At 44.1% G+C, this 18,843-nt stretch overlaps 1 protein-coding gene across 3 annotated transcripts in view; it reads left to right on the top strand.

Annotated features, from left to right (window-relative positions):
• The window catches only part of LOC140898671 (transmembrane protein 132C-like), a 295,334-nt gene that overhangs the window by 79,187 nt on the left and 197,304 nt on the right, over window positions 1-18,843 (top strand). The window contains exon 2 of one of the 3 annotated variants that reach the window (XM_073312833.1): window positions 4,486-5,374. The exons of the other annotated variants lie outside the window; for them this stretch is intronic. Within the exon in view, the coding sequence (XP_073168934.1) occupies window positions 4,486-5,374 (889 nt within the window). The remainder of the gene's footprint in view (window positions 1-4,485; window positions 5,375-18,843) is intronic. 3 annotated transcript variants of the gene reach the window in all.

Here is an 18,843-nt window from a genome sequence, read left to right as displayed (position 1 = left end):
TCATGCATTAGAATATAAAATTCAGAAAAACTAGCCAGTGTGTTGAATAGATTCTCTGATCAGTTTAGGAACAGGAGACTGTGAGTCTAATCAGCAGCCACTCTAAAAAGTACATGTAGTCTGTTGATAATTAGTTATACTAGAGGCGAGTTAGAGGGCATGAAAGTTATTGGGGAGAGATGGAAGAGTAGGAAAAAAACCTCTGAAATAATGTTCTATATGTGCAACTTCACATGGTTAGGATTCAAAGTGAAAAGAATGTTTTATAACCGATTTTTATCAGGTAGTAGAGGCTTGAAATTTGTATTAAAATAAAAAGGCAGTCCAGCTATCAGCACAATTATAGTACTCCATTACGTAAGGCAGAACAGAAGGTGGAAACCATTAGACTACAATATAAAAGCAAAGATTTTCTTTTCTTTTTTTTCTGTGCACCAGTCTGTTCAGATAGCTTTGCTGTTTACTTTAACACTATTTTTTTTATGCTGTTGGGGACTGAGATTCAGGCTTGCCAAAGCCCTGGCTGGGATGATTTAACTGGGAATTGGTCCTTCTTCGATTAGGGGGTTGGACTACATGACCTTCAGGGGTCCCTTCCAACCCTGATATTCTATGATTCTAAGATTGGGGGGGGGGGGAAATGGGTTTGTTTAATCTGGAGAAGAGAAGACTGAGAGGGGACATGATAATAGTCTTCAAGTACATAAAAGGTTATTACAAGGAGGAGGGAGGAAAATTTTTCATTAACCTCTGAGGATAGGACAAGAAGCAATGGGCTTAAATTGCAGCAAGGGCAGTTTAGGTTGGACCTTAGGAAAAATTTCTTAATTGTAAAGGTAGTTAAGCACTAGAACAAATTGCCTAGGCAGGTTGTGGAATCTCCATCATTGGAAATCATAGAATCATAGAATATCAGGGTTGGAAGGGACCCCTGAAGGTCATCTAGTCCAACCCCCTGCTCGAAGCAGGACCAATTCCCAGTTAAGTCATCCCAGCCAGGGCTTTGTCAAGCCTGACCTTAAAAACCTCTAAGGAAGGAGATTCTACCACCTCCCTAGGTAACGCATTCCAGTGCTTCACCACCCTCATAGTGAAAAAGTTTTTCCTAATATCCAATCTAAACCTCCCCCACTGCAACTTGAGACCATTACTCCTCGTTCTGTCATCTGCTACCACTGAGAACAGTCTAGAGCCATCCTCTTTGGAATCCCCTTTCAGGTAGTTGAAAGCAGCTATCAAATCCCCCCTCATTCTTCTCTTCTGCAGACTAAACAATCCCAGCTCCCTCAGCCTCTCCTCATAAGTCATGTGTTCCAGACCCCTAATCATTTTTGTTGCCCTTCGCTGGACTCTCTCCAATTTATCCACATCCTTCTTGTAGTGTGGGGCCCAAAACTGGACACAGTACTCCAGATGAGGCCTCACCAATGTCGAATAGAGGGGTACGATCACGTCCCTCGATCTGCTCGCTATGCCCCTACTTATACATCCCAAAATGCCATTGGCCTTCTTGGCAACAAGGGCACACTGCTGACTCATATCCAGCTTCTCGTCCACTGTCACCCCTAGGTCCTTTTCCGCAGAACTGCTGCCTAGCCATAATTTTTAAGAGCAGGTTGGACAAACCCCTGTCAGGGATGATCTTGATAAAAGAGTCCTGCCATCAGTGCAGGGGACTGGTCTAGATGTTCTCTCGAGGGCCCTTCCAGTCCTAAGATTCTGTTTACACCAGATGAGGATTTGGCGCTCTGTGGCTATAGTGTAAACACCTAACTTTGATTTGATAGCAGGCACTGTGGGCAGTTCCAAGAAATAAGTGCAGCAACACCTCTCAATCCTCACAGCAACAATAATGTAGACTCGAGTTATGAATATTGCACCTTCCCCAGGGACATCAGCCCCTCTCCCACTCTTGTATGTCTCAAAGCTCCAGGGTTTGCAGCATGTCCTGAAGGCCGAATAAATTTGGAAGAGTTTGGAGCAAGGGTGTGAATTCCAAAGGCAAGAGGCCCCCTTAGAAAACACGCTGTCAGCAGCCCTCCATCTCTTCTAAACCAAAGGGTTGATCACAGCAGAGTGCCCAGCTCCTGGGCATCTGAGCTCAGCAATCAAATTTGAAAACTGCACCCACCCATTTTGACACCAGTTCATTATTTGTATTGCAATGGTACTTCAACCAGATTTGGTTCCCTCTTGCCAGATTTGGTACTAGGCACTGTACAAACACATAGTGAAAGACACTCCTTGCCCCAAAGAGCTTACTGTCTAAGCAGCCAAGATAGATTGGAGGTGAAGGGGGGAAGCAAATTGCCCAAACTCATAGAATATCAGGGTTGGAAGGGACCTCAGGAGGTCATCTAGTCCAACCCCCGGCTCAAAGCAGGACCAATCCCCAACTTTTGCCCCAGATCCCTAAATGGCCCCCTCAAAGACTAGCCTGCTAAACCCAGGGTTGTGAGTTCAATACTCAAACCACTGAGCTATCCTTCACACAGCTGATCACTGTCTCATCTGGGATTAGAACTCTGGTCTCTGGATTCCCAACTCAGTGCTCACCCCACTGAATCACCTTGACTCTCCTAATGTGCCTGGGAGGAAAATGTCTTTAAGTTATCAAATATGTACATCTTTCCATCAGCTGTCTTATTCCTTTTGCAGTTTTGGTCCATCTTAGTAGAGTGAGTAGGTAGGGTTGTTGGTGAGAAAAAAAATCACCTGTTTGCCTCAGTGGACATCTAATTGACAATTATTAAAACAGTCAAATCAAATTTTGATTAAAAAAAAAATTTGCTCAGCTGAGGCCCTGCCTGCCAAAACCTTGGCACCCGTTTTTATTACTGATGTTACAGACACGACACTCTTGTGTGTACTAGATCTCACACATCAGGGTGCATATGCATTAGAGATTTGAGATTTTATAGCTATACATATATTACACACACATGGGTGTCTTTAGCATGGTGCATCTGTAGCCCTGAAAATAGGAGATACCAGCACAACCTTAAACTATAGAGGTGCAAACCATGCTAGCCCACGAAAACTTATGCCCAGATAAATTTATTAGCCTCTATGGTGCCACAAGGACTCCTTGTTGTTCATGCTTCTAGAATTAGTGACCCAGAAACAAGGTTTCTGGAGCGTGGAAGGGAGGCGGGAGAAATGTTTGTCATTTCTTTTGAAAAGCAATCTGTAGAGCAGTCTCTCTTTGGCTGTAGAACAGAAACTAACTTTGATCTGCTAGCCAGTGTTCCTACAGTGAAAGTGATTAGCAGGATTTCAAGAGCTATGGGTGAGTGGAACTTACCAATGTACTGAATGCCTTGGGCATGCTGTGATTAAACAGAGACTAAAAAGGCAGAAAGAAAGTTTATAAGAAGGTAGAATAGATGGGAAAGAAAAGGACTCTCTCTACCAATTTATGAATGAACTGTTTGTGGGGTTTTTGTTTTTGTTTTTTTTCTTGTCGCCTTCAATGCTTGTGCAAAGATTTAGTAGTTTACTGATTGATAGGTTTCAGAGTAGCAGCCATGTTAGTCTGTATTCGCAAAAAGAAAAGGAGGACTTGTGGCACCTTAGAGACTAACCAATTTATTTGAGCAAAAGCTTTCGTAAGCTACAGCTCACTTCATCGGATGCATTCTGATGAAGTGAGCTGTAGCTCACGAAAGCTTATGCTCAAATAAATTTTAGTCTCTAAGGTGCCACAAGTCCTCCTTTTCTTTTTTCTTAATATGTGTTTCTCCAAATGAAGCACACTCCTCTTCTGTGATGTCAGTGTATCCTATTTCAACTTGATATTTTGCTGCATCTTCCTCACATTTCGTCAAAAGCATTTTTGCAGTGCGGTGTTGCCATATGGTGAATCCTGAAAATGGTTGGGGAGAAGCAGTGGGTCTGGGTATGGGATCACCTCGAGGAAACTGGGGTTGTCCCAGAAAACAGGATGGATGGCAACCTTACAAGGCACATTGGTGACAAACATTGCAATCGGTTTGGGAAGCAGTGTAGTTCAGGAACTTGTGGGTTTGTTTGTTTTTTTTAATCCTGACTCCAACACAGACTTCATCGGTGGCCCTGGGCAAAAGTCACTGAATTGTAATGCTTCCGTTTCCCCGTCTGTAAATTGGAGGTAATGAAGAATGTTATGAGGATTAATTAGTGGATGTACAGCATTAAATTAAATCTAGACAAATGTATCATGCTGAAGACCACTGTGTGTGTGTATATATTGTGTATATATAATGAAATGTATAAATACAGGGCAAGATTAATACCTACATTTTCTGCCATGCATGTGACCTACAGAAGAATCCAGTGTTTAACTGTAATCATTTTTCCATCATAACTAATTGAACAATAATGTGGCAGATGGGTCTATTGGAGTCAAGAGAAACTTTTTAATTTGAACCTATACATTGCTTTTGGCCTAGTCCATGAAGCTCCAGGTTACTAACTTTTTTTTATTATTATTATTATTATTAATAGTGACAGATTGTCGAGGGGTCTTGGACAATATACAGAGATTTTCTTCATTACCAACCTATCTACCTGTGAGCTATCGGATCTTCAGTGCTGAGACTTCCTTTTTCCTTAAAGAAGCCAATCAGGATTTCATGAGAAACTCCAGTTTGCAGTCTCGGGTGGAGTCCTTTTTCCCATATAAAGCCAAGAGGCCACCTGTATTAAATGCCAGCTATGGACCTTTTTCCGTTGAACAAGCAGTGCCCCATGACCTACTGTTAACTTCAAACTTTTTTGGATCCACCAGCAAGTTTACTTTTAACTGGAGACTTAAAGCCTGCATCATGAGCGACAAAATTTACCTGAGCAAGCCTAAAGTCCAGATCCTTTTCTACATTGTGGGCAGGGACTGGGATGACTACAGTACCACGGAGAGGCTGCCTTGCTTGCGGGTGTTTGCCTTCCGCGAGACGAGGGAAGTCCGAGGCAGCTGCAGGCTGAAGGGGGATCTGGGATTGTGCGTGGCAGAGCTGGAACTCCTGCCAAGCTGGTTTAACCCCCCCACGGTGGTGGCTGGCCGCAAGAAAACGACAGATCAGTCAGAAGGGAGCCCTGTGGAACTTTACTACACCATCCAGCCGGGGGATGAGACCGGGGAGTGCACCACTGAGGATGTGAGGAAGGGGAATGCCATCCGGCCAGGGAAGGATGGTACGGATGAGACCATGTCCCACTTGCAGAGGATTGGCTCTGTGAGCCTCTATCGAGCCCCAGAGAGTTCTCAGCTGACAGAGCTGAGGCTGGACGGTAATGTTGTCATCTGGCTGCCATCGAAGCCGGTCAAGCAAGGAGAAGTTGTGAATGTCTTTGTGACTCTGGCTAACAATTCCACCGTGGAACAGTTCGTACTGAGGTACGGTAGGTTGGTTTTGCCTCTGTTTCTCTGTCAGTAGCGAACGCTGATGTAAAGGGGGAGTAGCCTAAGCTAGTTGGTGGGGTGGACTCATATTTACAACTGCCCCCTAATTGCAACCCACTTCTCATCTATCTCCCCTCTCCCCCCAGACAGAGAGGACATTGAAGAGATCCTCGCTAGGATTCCAAACCCCTAAAACACACCAGGGTTCTACAATGAGTGCCCAATTCACAATAGGGGTGCTGCCTTTTCTGGCCATTGCTGTGGCATGATGCATCACGGTAACTAAAACAAGCATCAAAATATACTCCTGAACTTTTAATGCATAGTAGCAGGGGCATAGAGTATGACTCTAGAGCATATTAGATTGCTGTCTTGCCACTCACTAAATCGCCATGTAGGCAAGCCCATAGAATACCAGGGTTGGAAGGGACCCCTGAAGGTCATTTAGTCCAACCCCCTGCTCGAAGCAGGACCAATCCCCAACTAAATCATCCCAGCCAGGGCTTTGTCAAGCCTGACCTTAAAAACCTCTAAGGAAGGAGAATTCATCACCTCCCTAGGTAACCCGTTCCAGTGCTTTACCACCCTCCTAGTGAAAAAGTTTTTCGTAATATCCAACCTAGACTTCCCCCATTGCAACTTGAGACCATTACTCCTTGTTCTGTCATCTGCTACCACTGAGAAGAGTCTAGATCCATTCTCTTGGAACCCTCTTTCAGGTAGTTGAAAGTAGCTATCAAATCCCCCCTCATTCTTCTCTTCTACAGACTAAGCAAAATCAGCCCCCCCCCCCCCGCACAATCCGCCTTTCCTTGCTCCCTGCCCTTCCCGCCCCTCTCTCCCCCCCCCCAGCACAATGTTTAAATGTAGCAAAGCACCTGGCGCAGTAAACTTCATTTACTTGCCTTAGCTGCAAATGACATGACACAGCTTTGGCTTCCCACACAATGGTTTTGTCCTGAGAACTTCAAGGGAATGGCTCCATCCTTTTACTTATTTAAGCAGCAGTGTTTTGGGCTGCACACTTACCTGTTTGTTTGGTGTTATTTTAATATGTTTGAAGTTGCTATTGATTTTAAGAGACATTAAGTTCATTATTTGGGAAAGGAATGGCAAAGGCAGTACACAGGAACATGAGCATTGCCATAGTGGATCGGAACAAAAGTCAATGTGTTTCCTTCCTATTTGATACGTTAACGATTTTCCTACCAACCAGATGACAATCTTTTGAGGGTGAAAAAGACCGACAAACTAATTAATCACCAAAATATTTGATGGATCTCCTTTCCTGTTACCAGGCTTTACATTCAAGAGAAATTTCAATAGTGATAAGCAACATTTGTTCTTTTACAGCCTCAAGCAGCCAGAGTTTCTCATAGTTTTCTGCACATGAAATTGTTTATGTCGAAGGCTCATATGAATTAGATGAATACATAGTTGACAACTGCTGACAAGAATAGCCTGTAGGGAAGGAAGTGTCGCTTGGAAGATAAAAGGCTTTTATTAAAACAGGGGAATTTTAGGAATCCTGGAAGCGTTCTGATATTTGTAGCTTTGGTTTAGTTGGTGAGATAATCTGCAGGCTACCTGTTTACTGAGTGGAACCTCTGAGTTAGAAGAAGCTTTTTCTGTCTCTGCTGCTTTTTTATTTAAAATCAGTATTCTCAAGCAGTGAAGACAAGATGTGTTCCTTATAACAAGCATAGCTGTGATGAAAGAAGAAATCCAAAGGAGGCAAATGTGGTGTGTTGTTTTTGCGTGGGCAGGGATATCCCTTTGAAATATGTGTGTCTCTGCCTTTTATCTCCCTGAAAAGTGAGTTAGAGAGAGACAACCTCATTGAAAGCTGAGGATATACTTCTTAGCTCAGGAAGGATTCAGATTGTCTGCGCATGGATGCTGTTTATGTGCCCAGTGGTATAATAGCAAGAAATGGAAAGAGCAGACATCAGAGGTTGCCTGTTGCACCCGCTGTAATAGACAAGACTGGTTGTTGATGATGATTTTCGGAACAGGTCGTACTTAGAGCTGGTGATTTTTTTCAGATAAATCTTTTCCTCCCCACAGAAGAATGCAGATGCCGGTTGACTGAAACGTTTGGCAAATTTGGGTCGAATTCGCCAAATTGTTTTGATTGGTGGTGGGAATTTAAAAACAAATCTTTGGCCACTGAACTGAAAACTCAGTGATTTGCACAGCACTAGTTATACTGGTTGGGTTTTTTTTGTTTTTTTTAATAAGGTGAATAATCATACATGTCCAATATCCATCTTAACCATGCTAACACACAGGTGAGCTGGATTGGTTCCCAGAAATGAATTTGGCAGTGCTCAGCTGAGGCCCAAAGCCTTGGCAAGAGTTGGCCCTGGTCTGCCAGCATCACACCCATCGTCAGAATTTATAACCTGTATATTTGCTTGGCCCGGGTGCCTGAGAGTTCTGGCATGTGAGCAGGAAGTGGCTCCATGGATGGAACTGAGGGACCCAGGTGAGCCCACTGGCTCTGTGGCACAAGGCGGAGGCAGGGTGGCCTGAACCATTAGAGCTGGACTTCTCAAAGGATGAGCCAGTGGACGAGAGTAGAGCAGGGAAAGTCCTTGTGCTGTTTCAGGTCCTGCAGCATCCTGTGGAATGCAGAGTTAAATTGCTCTGGAATGGAGGGGCAGCCCAGAGAGCTCTTGGTTAGCCCTCCTGTCTGGCTTGGGCCCAGACTTAGTGACGTGGAGGGAGAGTTGAGGCAGGCCAATATCCGCAAGGGGCAGCACCTTGGGAGCCGGGGAGCGACACTAGCCTGGGTTCTTTCTCCAGCCTGCAGGACACCAAATCCAGATGGGACGCGAAATAGCCGTCCAAGCCATTCTTCTACTCAGTGGAGAATGGAGGCAGGTGGGGCTGAAGGAACTGCTCCGTACAATATTTTTGTTTGGGTGTCAGGTGGAAGCATGGGGTAGCTACAAGAGAGTAGCCCTGTGGAAGGGAGCAGGGCCTTGTCTTAGCTCCTCATAGAACACCAGAATATGAAGTGACAGGTGATATTCACTGGTGAAAAATAATGTGACACTATCTCCTGGGGCATAAACTGTGTGGCCCAGTCTGTCAGCTGCTAAGATTTATCTCTCTTGCGTTTACTGAATGGCAGGTGAGGCCAGGTTTGACTCTGTTTCCTGGGTGTAAATCCATTGATTTCAATAGTGGTACGTGGATGTATCTGAGAGGAAAGTTTGGCCCAGGCCTCTATGGGCTGCCTATGTCTTTTTAAAAAAAGAAACCTGGAAAATGGCCAGTGTGTATGTTAAGGTTGCTTACAGGCTGCTTTAACCTTCTGTGTGGCCATTTGCCTGGTGAGGTAGATGCTGTATGTGGGTCCCTGCCAAAGCAAACCCTACATCCGATGACATGCATTCACATTCAAAATCATCCTAAAGAAACACACACTGCATGTTGTCCCCAGGCATGGTGTATTTGTTTATTTCTTGCTTTTTTTTGTATGTTATTCGCTGAGTTTTTCAAACACCCAGCACTGAGGGAAACAGTGTGTGATCGTTGCTGGATGGTGGTGGGTTCCGATAGCTTGGGAATTCTTGGTTCCTATAGCTGTTGAGATAACATTGTGGGCATGGGAGATAAGCAGACTAGCTGCTGTATCTCTTTACATAGGTAGTCCACCTGTAACAGCATGAGCTATCCCCAGAAAGGCCAGAGTGTAGCATTAACCCGCATCTCATTGCTCTTCCACTTGCTTTCTGGGGCTGGTGTAAATCGGCATAGCAGGGTTGACTCCCACACAGCTATCCCGACTGACACTGGCGGAGGGTTTTTGTTGATCTTTCTATATAAAAGCCTTTGTGTGAGCTATCGCTGGGTGTATTGTATACGGGGAGTAGATTGTGAAGTCCTTAGAGCATGGACCTTTTCTTCTACATGCTTGTAAATTTACAGCACTCTGCAAACAGGAAAAAAAAATCATAACAGCAAAAAAGAGAGGCTATTCTAAGCAGATTAACCGTAAAAATGTACAAGTGTCTGTGTGTGCTCTGGCTTGGGAATTTGGATGCTCTGTTTTTATCAGTGGTATTGGGACTTGGGCGGCCAAATATGTTAAGTTGCTTTGAAAATCTTAGCCTGTGTATGGTGGTGGTTTTGTTCTATAGCTCTAAATACGCTTCCAGTGACTGCACTATTAAAGGCTCCTTCCATCTGTTTTTCATTGTGGGTGGTGCCACATTTGATCTGGCAGAGGCTAAACAGCAGCGGGCCAAAGCATTAAAGCTAGGAACATTAATGTTTTGCGCTACCTTGCTAGGCAGCAGCTAATCTCTAACTTGCTGTAGGAGGTGCTGAATGATCGGCTAACCTGCTTTACAGAAGGCACTGAGCAGGATAAGTATATGGAAAGGAGATGAAGTTATCTGCCCTGATTAGAAAAACTTGACTGTGTTTTTCCCACTCAAGATAGCTAATTATGGGTCTTTCAGTGCAATTTTCATTCCACCTGAACGGTTGCAGTGTTATTGAATTACCTGTTTCCAGCAAACAAGTCAACACAGGACAATGGATAATTAGCAGTGATAATAAATCTACACATTGGAAGAGGGATAAAGGATAAATGCAGCGAGGAAAGCTATTAAACAGATCAGCTAAGGCAGCTTTGTATGTCAGTTCCTAATGAGTATTGACAGCACGGCTGTATCAGACAGGATCGAGAATGCTGATGGAGTTACTAATAGCTAAAAACCTACACACACACGAGCACTGAAGTGTGGCTGTAATCAGAAACGCTGTATGAGTTGAATTTGTTGTATATTTTGAAGTATCTTGAAATTCTGGAGTGAATTATCCGAACCCGCTAAACAAAAATTGGTTTCCTGAAGTGGAATCTTTTGGAAGCTTTTGGAATCTAAAAACAAAAGCCCCCAACTTCCTCCCCACTGAAGTACACACATTACTTTAATCTCTCTTAATTTGAAATACAACATGGCACAGAGAGGAATGAGGAGGGATGGGGCAGAGGGGAAGAGTTCTCTTTTGTGTGCCCGTGTGTGTTTTCACATGTGAATCCCACCAAAACATTTTCCTGTTCCCATGCAGCTCTACAGTACTTAAATATTTAAAAGTGATTTCACTATTGTTAGGAAACATCTAAGCATAAAAGCAATTCAGTCCACATCTGGAGAGAAAAGAGCTTGAAGCCTTAGGACTTGCTTCCATCGGCTTTTTTTATTTCATGTTCCATTTTCAATTGTAAAGGAGATCTCGACGTCCATATTCCAGACCCACAGCTTTAGCTATTACGCAAATGTGAAAAGAAAACCGACATGACCTCTGAAAACAAAGTTTCCTTTTGCTCTGGAATTAGACCTTCTCTTTAGATTGGCGTTTTGTGTTCTGAGGAACAAAGAGTACATCTTTCTCTGGTGCCTGGGTAACTCTTAAGGATAGTTAGTCCAGGCTAGAAGCACTACAGTTTTAGCACGTCTGGTGAAGATGCTCTATGCCGAGGGCAGAGAGCTCTCCTATCGGCATAATAAATCCACCTCTGTGAGAGGCTGCAACTATGTTGGCAGGAGAAACTCTCCCGCTGGCACAGCACTGTCCACACCGGTGCTTAGGTCTATGTAACTTTCATCACTTGGGGGAGTGGCTTATTCATACCCCTGAGCGACGTGAGTTATAGCGAAGTAAGTGGTGGTGTAGACATGGCCTTACTGTGTAAGAAATATGTTTTGTGTTGTGTGTGTAGAGCGGGGCCCTCTATCACATACACCCTAGGCAATGAAAAGGGATAGTGTGAGCTGCCATTTGTTCCCATTTTGGGGACATCCTCTCTCCATTCAAACTTCCATTGTAAACAGATACCATGAAGTAACGTAGCACTTTGAACAGGAATTACCTAAGCTGCTCAAAACGAGGTTATGGGTACACAGAGAAGATACTGGAAGAACTTTTTAAGCAATAAAGTTGTTAACCAAAGCTGGAAGATTATAATAGTTTGGTCAATGTTCAATATGATCCCCTGAGAGGATCTCAAGTGTGAGCCTGTGATCAAAGTCTCTCAGGAGCTAAGTGGGCTCTGAGCTGGTCCCAAGTGACGTCTAAGAGAGTCTTCTATCGACTTCAGGGAGCATCAGATCAAGCCCGTAAAGTATGCACTGTACCAGAGTCAATGGGTTAGGTCAGTTTTCCCTGTGTCCCTTGCAAAAACTGGCCAGGTCTATGATTTGTTGCTCCTGGGGTCATGTAGACAGATGTGTATATTTCATTGTTCAATGTCCACCACAGTGGGGCCCTGATCAATGATCGGGGCTTTGTATGTCCCTATAGTACAAACCGATAATAATTCAGCTGTGTAAAGATCACAGAAAATGAGAAAATGATTTGCAGAGCAGCTTAATAAGGGAAGACTGGGAGAGTGGTTCACTGAATAATGGGACTGGAGTCAAGAATCCTGGGTCCTATTCCCAACTCTGCTGCTCTCCTGCTGTGTGGTCTTGAGCAAGTCCTTTCATCTCTCTGTCTGTGTTTCACAATCCCCTGCATTTGTCTGCCTTGTCTATTGGGACGGGGAGTGTCTCTCACTCTGCATTTAGCCCCTAGCCCAAGGAGGCCTGGGTCTTGGTTTGGGTTTCTAAGCGCTAACACAATATAATAACAAACACACAAGCATTGTTAAAGGTTTGAGATTGCCACTCTTGCAAGAGTGGCAAAGTGCTGTGCTAGCCACCTTGCGAATGCTTTGTTTGTCATAAATGGGAAGATTTCCCCAAGATGATTGTGTAGCTAAAAATTAATAGCAGCCAGGTGCATTCATCTTTTATATGCTGGTTTGAGAAACAATAGGAATACAAGCTATTGAAATTGTAGCCAATTATAACATTTACTAAAGGACGTTAAAGAAAAATCCATTTAGTCCCAATGTAATAAGTATCTCATCTTTTTTTTAACCAAGCATTTGTAACATCAAAGAAGTATCTTCAAAGAAGAGAGCATGTTAATGTCACCTCGAAAGGAACAATATCACACTCCAATTAGTTTAATTTCATTAGCCATAAGCAAATACTTCACATACACTGTAAAGTCTGTTTTTTCTTTAGACAGAGCAAAAGAGGAGATGGGCCTAGACTGACAAGAAGGATTATATCATCAGAGCAAGAACAGAGGTGATGAGCTCCAGTTTAAATTGGTCCTGTCTTATTACTGCAGTCAATGAGAAGCAAAAAGGAACTGATTACGATTTTAAAAAATTAGGGCCTCTAGAAAAGCAAAACACAAGGGGTCCCTCCCACTGCTCTATTCCCTTCTCCCCACCTCCATGAATTTTTAAAAAACACTGCACTCTGAGCAATGCTATTTTCATCCTTCCCAGCCACATTTACAACCTAATCTGTTAATACTGAGAACGAAGCATAGCCTTGTTGTTAGAACACAAGGCTGGGAGTCCTGGATTCTGTTCCTAGCTCCAGCACCAACTTGCTGCATGAACATGGCCAATTGCTGAAGCACAACTTTGACCAGCGACTTGGGGGCTTGATCTAGCACATCTGGGGCCTGATTTTTCAGAGATGCTGAGCCCCTGTAGCTACTACTGAAGTCAGGAGGAGCTGTGAGCGCTGAGCTCCTTGGAAAATAGGCCCGGGTGCCCCAAGGTGAGAATCTAAAATTGGACTCCCCGCGCTTTCAAAATGTTGCCCTTAACCACTCTGTGCCTCAGTTAGTTCACCTACAGTGTACAATGGGGATAACAATACCTGCTACACATGACCATTGTGAGGCCTAGCCAATCAGCTGTAAAGTTCTGTACACTATAAAGAAAAGCTGATACCATAATTCATTCTCCAATTTAACTCAATGGGTTTCTGATCATGCTTAAATCCCTGCATCAGTGGAGTATAAACAAGCCCTCAGTACAATATAAAGGAGTCTGGACTAGTGGTTTATGCGTTTTTAGCTTGGGGCTCCCATGTGAAAAGCCTCCCCCACCCCTACCATCTATTCATGGGAAAGGTGGAGGGAAAAAACAGTAGTTTTGCTGTGACAGTTTAATTCTCTTCAGCTAAGCCAGAAAATTGCTGATCACAGATGGACAATTTGCTGGGATCTGAAATTTGGGTACTATTTACCATTTCTGGGTGGATAGCAGAGTTTCAGGAATGCTAGGTTTGTGTGGCACCATCCTAGAACCACCTCCTTAAGTAGCATTTGCCCCATCTAATTTCAGTGAACTGCTGAAGTCTGTGGGGTTTTTTTGGGGGGGTGTCTGGGCGGGGGGAGGCTTCTTTTCCAAATATGTTGCTGCACATGTTAAATGTACAGCGGTGCCGTGGGCTTTTTCCACTCTGTTTAGAGACATGGCTCTGAGGTACAGTATGCCTCCTGCTACTTACTGCTCTGCATGACCTTTCCAAAAAGCCGCTGTTGATGCAAGGCTGCTTAAAGATGAGATAAGGCACTGGAACTTATTGTCTGTTTAGACTTTTAGCTGTGTTTACAACTTGAGTTACAACCATTAGTTGAACTCGTGATTACTTGCCTAATTAGACACAATCGAGGCTGGTTAAGGGTCCATTCATTATAACCCTTTATCCCCCAACAGTGGAGAGGGAAACCACATACCACTGGGAGTAGATTTTAGTTTAACAAAGATAAAGCTTGCTGGCTGTCTAAAAAGCTTGTGCTCTGATGCATTAAAGAACCCCATGGGAATCTTCAGTGTGATAATCTGACAAGCTGTTGGGTTCTACTGTAAGCAGGCGAGTGTTCAAGCCTGTAGGTTTGAATGGAAATTAGTATCCTGAGGAAAAACTGGTGTCAAAAGGCTTTAAATTCCAGCTTATCTGTGAAAGATGCAAAAGCCCAGGATAGCTACCAAGTGGTTACTGACAGCAAGGGCATTGGCAGGTAACAGCTCCCAATTCTTTCAGAGCTCCAAGAGCCGAAACTGAGTGTGATGGAACTCTCTAAAATCTTGTGGTGCGAGTCTTTCCTGTGGAAGTCTTTACCGGGGCTTGAGGAGGAGCCTAGGAATTGCCAGACTCGGTCAGTCCATCTAGTCCAGATCATGATCACTGAAAATGGTCAGTACCTGATGCTTCCGAAGAAGGTGTGAGCAACCTTGTAGTGGGCAATCATGGAATAACTGCCCTCCAAGGAATGTTTCATCCCATGCAGCGGTTGGCTTAAGCCAAGGCAAGAGGGTTTAAATCCCTTCCAAAACTCTTTCCTATTTTAGTATTTACTATTCTGATTCTGGATATTCTCATTATCCCTGAAAGTGTCGAGTCCTTTTTGAATCTGTGAAACTCTTGGCCTCAGTGATATTTTGTGTCGGTGTTTTCCACAGCCCATTTTGTCATAACCTCGGGTCTTCAGGTGTTAGGGTTATGTTGTGCCTTTTTTCCCATCTACAGCCTATAGTTATCTATCAGGATCTCTATCTATATCTATATCTACAAAAAGAAAAGGAGGACTTGTGGCACCTTAGAGACTAACCAATTTATTTGAGCATAAGCTTTAGCATAAGCTGTAGCTCACGAAAGCTTATGCTCAAATAAATTGGTTAGTCTCTAAGGTGCCACAAATACTCCTTTTCTTTTTGCGAATACAGACTAACACGGCTGTTACTCTGAAACCTATCTATATCTAGAGAGACATACAAGTTACTGGGCTCAATACAGAAGTAACTGGGTGAAATTCTACGACCTGTTATACAGGGGGTCAGATTAGAAAGGACCATTAGATCAGCTACACATAAAGTCTGTGAAGCTGTATCCTTTTTAATACTATAATTTGCTCTGATGCAAGTAAGAAGGCAAAAGAAAAAATAATAAAAATTCCCCTCGTTCCACAGTGCTTTACAAGCAAACACAAACAAGAAAGGAAAAATCAAGGGAGATGCCTGTGCGGTCTGAACTCAGCAGCAGGGGAGCAGTTAGTTAAGCACTGTAATCAAAGGGAATTACTGTAAACAGTTTCAGAAAAGACCTGGTGATACAGGGCCAGCCAAAAAACCTTTTTGCCAGCTGTTTTGACACAGACCTAGTGCTTCTGAGTTAAGAACTCAGACTCTCTAGGCTGGTTGGGATTTTAGGCTTGGCTTCCTGGTGATTTTATTTTTGTGTTCTCCCCTGGCACTGTATGTATGCACAGAGGTGTGCTCCATTGCAAACAGTTGGAAGCAGGAGGTTATTTCTGGTCATCCTGTCCCAGAGAATTCTTCCTTACGAGACCATTTTACTAACAGCGTGCACGGGCATGCAATGCTCTGCAAAAAACCAAGGAACCACCCCCTATCCTTCTCCCTAGGGGCATGGTATGGCACCAGTGAGTTCAATGAAAGCAGGCTCTGAATATTTCTGAGAGCTGTGGACTCCTGCTTCAGCTACTCTCTCTTCCCCCTTCAATGTATGATCTACGTTGTCGTTGGGGTAAGCAACTGTGTGCCAGGTATGCCACCTGGAGGCGATATTTCTTATAGCAGCACTGGGTTGGGGGTATTTTAATCAGAAGACAGGCTGCTCTCTTCACTGTGCTAGTTAAGATTCTGTCAGATCTACTATCATGTCTGTCTTGGCAGATTATGAATATACTGTGGATAGTGGGAAGAGGTGCAGAGGACCACTGCTTGTGTATAAATTCCTGGTTACACCTTTTCATGACACCATTAGGACTGCTGAAATCGGCCTGACAACAGTGGGAAAAATGGTTACACTAATGAGAGCTATTCTCCCTGGTTCATCTTTAGATCAGATAGGGTTAAAGAATCTGCCTTAAATTTTGTTTGTCAGGCTCGCCCTGTGTCGCAAAATGCCTCCATTAGCTAAGTCGGCAGGGGGTTAATATGTACTAGAAGTCCAGTCATCTCCAGTGGAGTCTTTTTAGGTTTTCAAATTGCTGCTTAGATTAGCAAGGCTAGAGGACAGGAGACTTGGGGAATAAGTTTCAGAGTAGCAGCTGTGTTAGTCTGTATCCGTAAAAAGAAAGGGAGGACTTGTGGCACCTTAGAGACTAACCAATTTATTAGAGCACAAGCTTTCGTGAGCTACAGCTCACTTCATCGGATGCATACAGTGGAAAATATGGTGGGGAGATTTATATACACAGAGAACATGAGACAATGGGTGTTACCATACAGACTGTAACAAGAGTGATCAGGAAAGGTGAGCTCTATTACCAGAAGGATAGGGCGGAGGGGACGGACACACCTTTTGTAGTGATAATCGAGGTGGGCCATTTCCAGCAGTTTACAAGAACTGTAGGAGGGGAAATAATCAAGGGGAAATAGTTTTACTTTGTGAAATGACACATCCACTCCCAGTCTTTATTCAAGCCTAAGTTAATTGTATCCAGTTGGCAAATTAATTCCAATTCAGCAGTCTCTCATTGGAGTCTGTTTTTGAAGTTTTTTTGTTGTAATATTGCTACTTTTAGGTCTGTAATTGAGTGACCAGAGAGATTGAAGTGTTCTCTGACTGGTTTTTGAATGTTATAATTCTTGACACCTGATTTGTGTCCATTTATTCTTTTACGTAGAGACTGTCCAGTTTGGCCAATGTGCATGGCAGAGGCGCATTGCTGGCACGTGATGGCATATATCACATTGGTAGATGTGCAGGTGAACGAGCCTCTGATAGTGTGGCTGATGTGATTAGGGCCTATGATGGTGTCCCTGAATAGATATGTGGACACAGTTGGCAACGGGCTTTGTTGCAAGGGTAGGTTCCTGGGTTAGTGGTTCTGTTGTGTGGTGTGTGGTTGCTGGTGAGTATTTGCTTCAGGTTGGGGGGCTGTCTGTAAGCAAGGACTGGCTTGTCTCCCAAGATCTGTGAGAGTGATGGGTCGTCCTTCAGGATAGGTTGTAGATCCTTGGGGAATAAGGCACCTTCAGCCTTGACTCCCTGAGCGATCAGTTTCATACTCCTTGAACCAGTTTTTTTTCCCCCTTTCCCACCAGTTATGGTTCAAAGATGTTAGCTCTCGTTTCTAAAGTTTGATGTGGCAGTAGGGCTCCTTAATAACAAAAAGCCCGACTCTGCAGTCCTTGAGCAAAAAACTCCCACCAGGAATCTTTCCCTGCATTATAATAGTGGAATCTGATGTAGAAAAAGCCCTGGACTGTAGAGAAAATAAGTCCTCCCCTCCCCGCCTACAGTAGGACACCAACTCTTAAGCAGGTACCTAAATTTAAACCTCTGAGTAATCCCTCTGAAGTCAGTGGGGCTACTCACATGCTTAAAGTTTGGGCCTAGGGGATTAAGAAGAGGAAAGCAACCTGGGCATTTCCTCATGGAAGTTCCCTCAGATCACCCAACAATGTGGGTTCGCCCTCTTTTGCAGAACGACCTGTGGTTCCAGCAACAGCCCCCATGACACCCTCAAGGATTACCCTCAAGCGGCCAGGACAATGAAGGCCCTAGCAGTGTGGTTCCAGGTTCCAATAGGATGGGCTGATTAGACCTTTTACTTTATATGAAACCTGGAGTACGTGCTGCCTGTATCTATTTCAAAAGTGTGGTGTGTGTGATCTGTCATGCTGTTTTCGGAGACTCAGTATAGGTCCCATCAGTAAAAGGGCACCATGCCAGTCCTGCTCTCTTTGACAGCTCAGCACACAGTGAAAAGGATTGGGATGGGCTGAGCAGAGCAGAGGAGCGCACAACAGGCATCAAGAACAGAAATCAATAGCCATGTTATACAAAGAAGATTTAATGTCAGAGGGTCACGCATCCTCCTGGGTAGCATCACAGAAGCACTGACGTACGCAGCCTTGGTCCGTGACACTGGACTCTGACTGCTGGAAGGGGAGACTACGCTGCTTCTGCATGTGTGTGGTATTCCATGACCTAATGATCTCAACTTCACAACTAAGCCTCAAGGGGAAGTGGCAGGAATCCTGCTACTTAGGTCATTTAGGGCCTGATCCAGGTCCCATTGAAGCCAGTGGCAAATCTCCCGTTGCATTCTGTCGTGCGAGATCAGTGCCTTGAACCAAACTGCACAAAGCCCTACAACGTATATTGTAAGGAACAATCCAGCACTTGACGGGACGGTAGATGCGCTAATCTCCAATTTCTAGGGGCCCGTAGTATTGTTTAAAGAACTCACCTCTTGTTTTCTGCGTGGAAATAATATTGCTGGAATTAACTCTATGGAGAAATAAAGAAACACCAGGGAGTTATTCAGAAAAGGGTGGAAATGCCTCCTCGCTTCCTCTTGCCAAACTACAAATGTTCTTTAATTTTCGGAGCATCTCAGGTAGCAAGTGCAGTGTCCATTGCTGTGGTAATGACCGGTTTTGACTTCTCACTGTCGAAGTAAACATTGGTGTAAAAACCACAGAAATGTGTTAGTCGTCATCATTTATGTTTCCGTGGTGCCCAGCAGCCTCAGTCAGGATGTGGGGGCCTTTTGGGTTGCGTGCTATACTGACGCTGAGGTCAGATGGCTAGGGCCCTGGACGAGGAGCCAGG

This window comes from Lepidochelys kempii, chromosome 15, assembly GCF_965140265.1.
Source record: "Lepidochelys kempii isolate rLepKem1 chromosome 15, rLepKem1.hap2, whole genome shotgun sequence".
NCBI classification, from domain to species: domain Eukaryota; kingdom Metazoa; phylum Chordata; order Testudines; family Cheloniidae; genus Lepidochelys; species Lepidochelys kempii.
The sequence above is the reverse complement of the archived record's forward strand: the minus strand, read 5'-3'. Positions and strand labels throughout refer to the sequence as shown.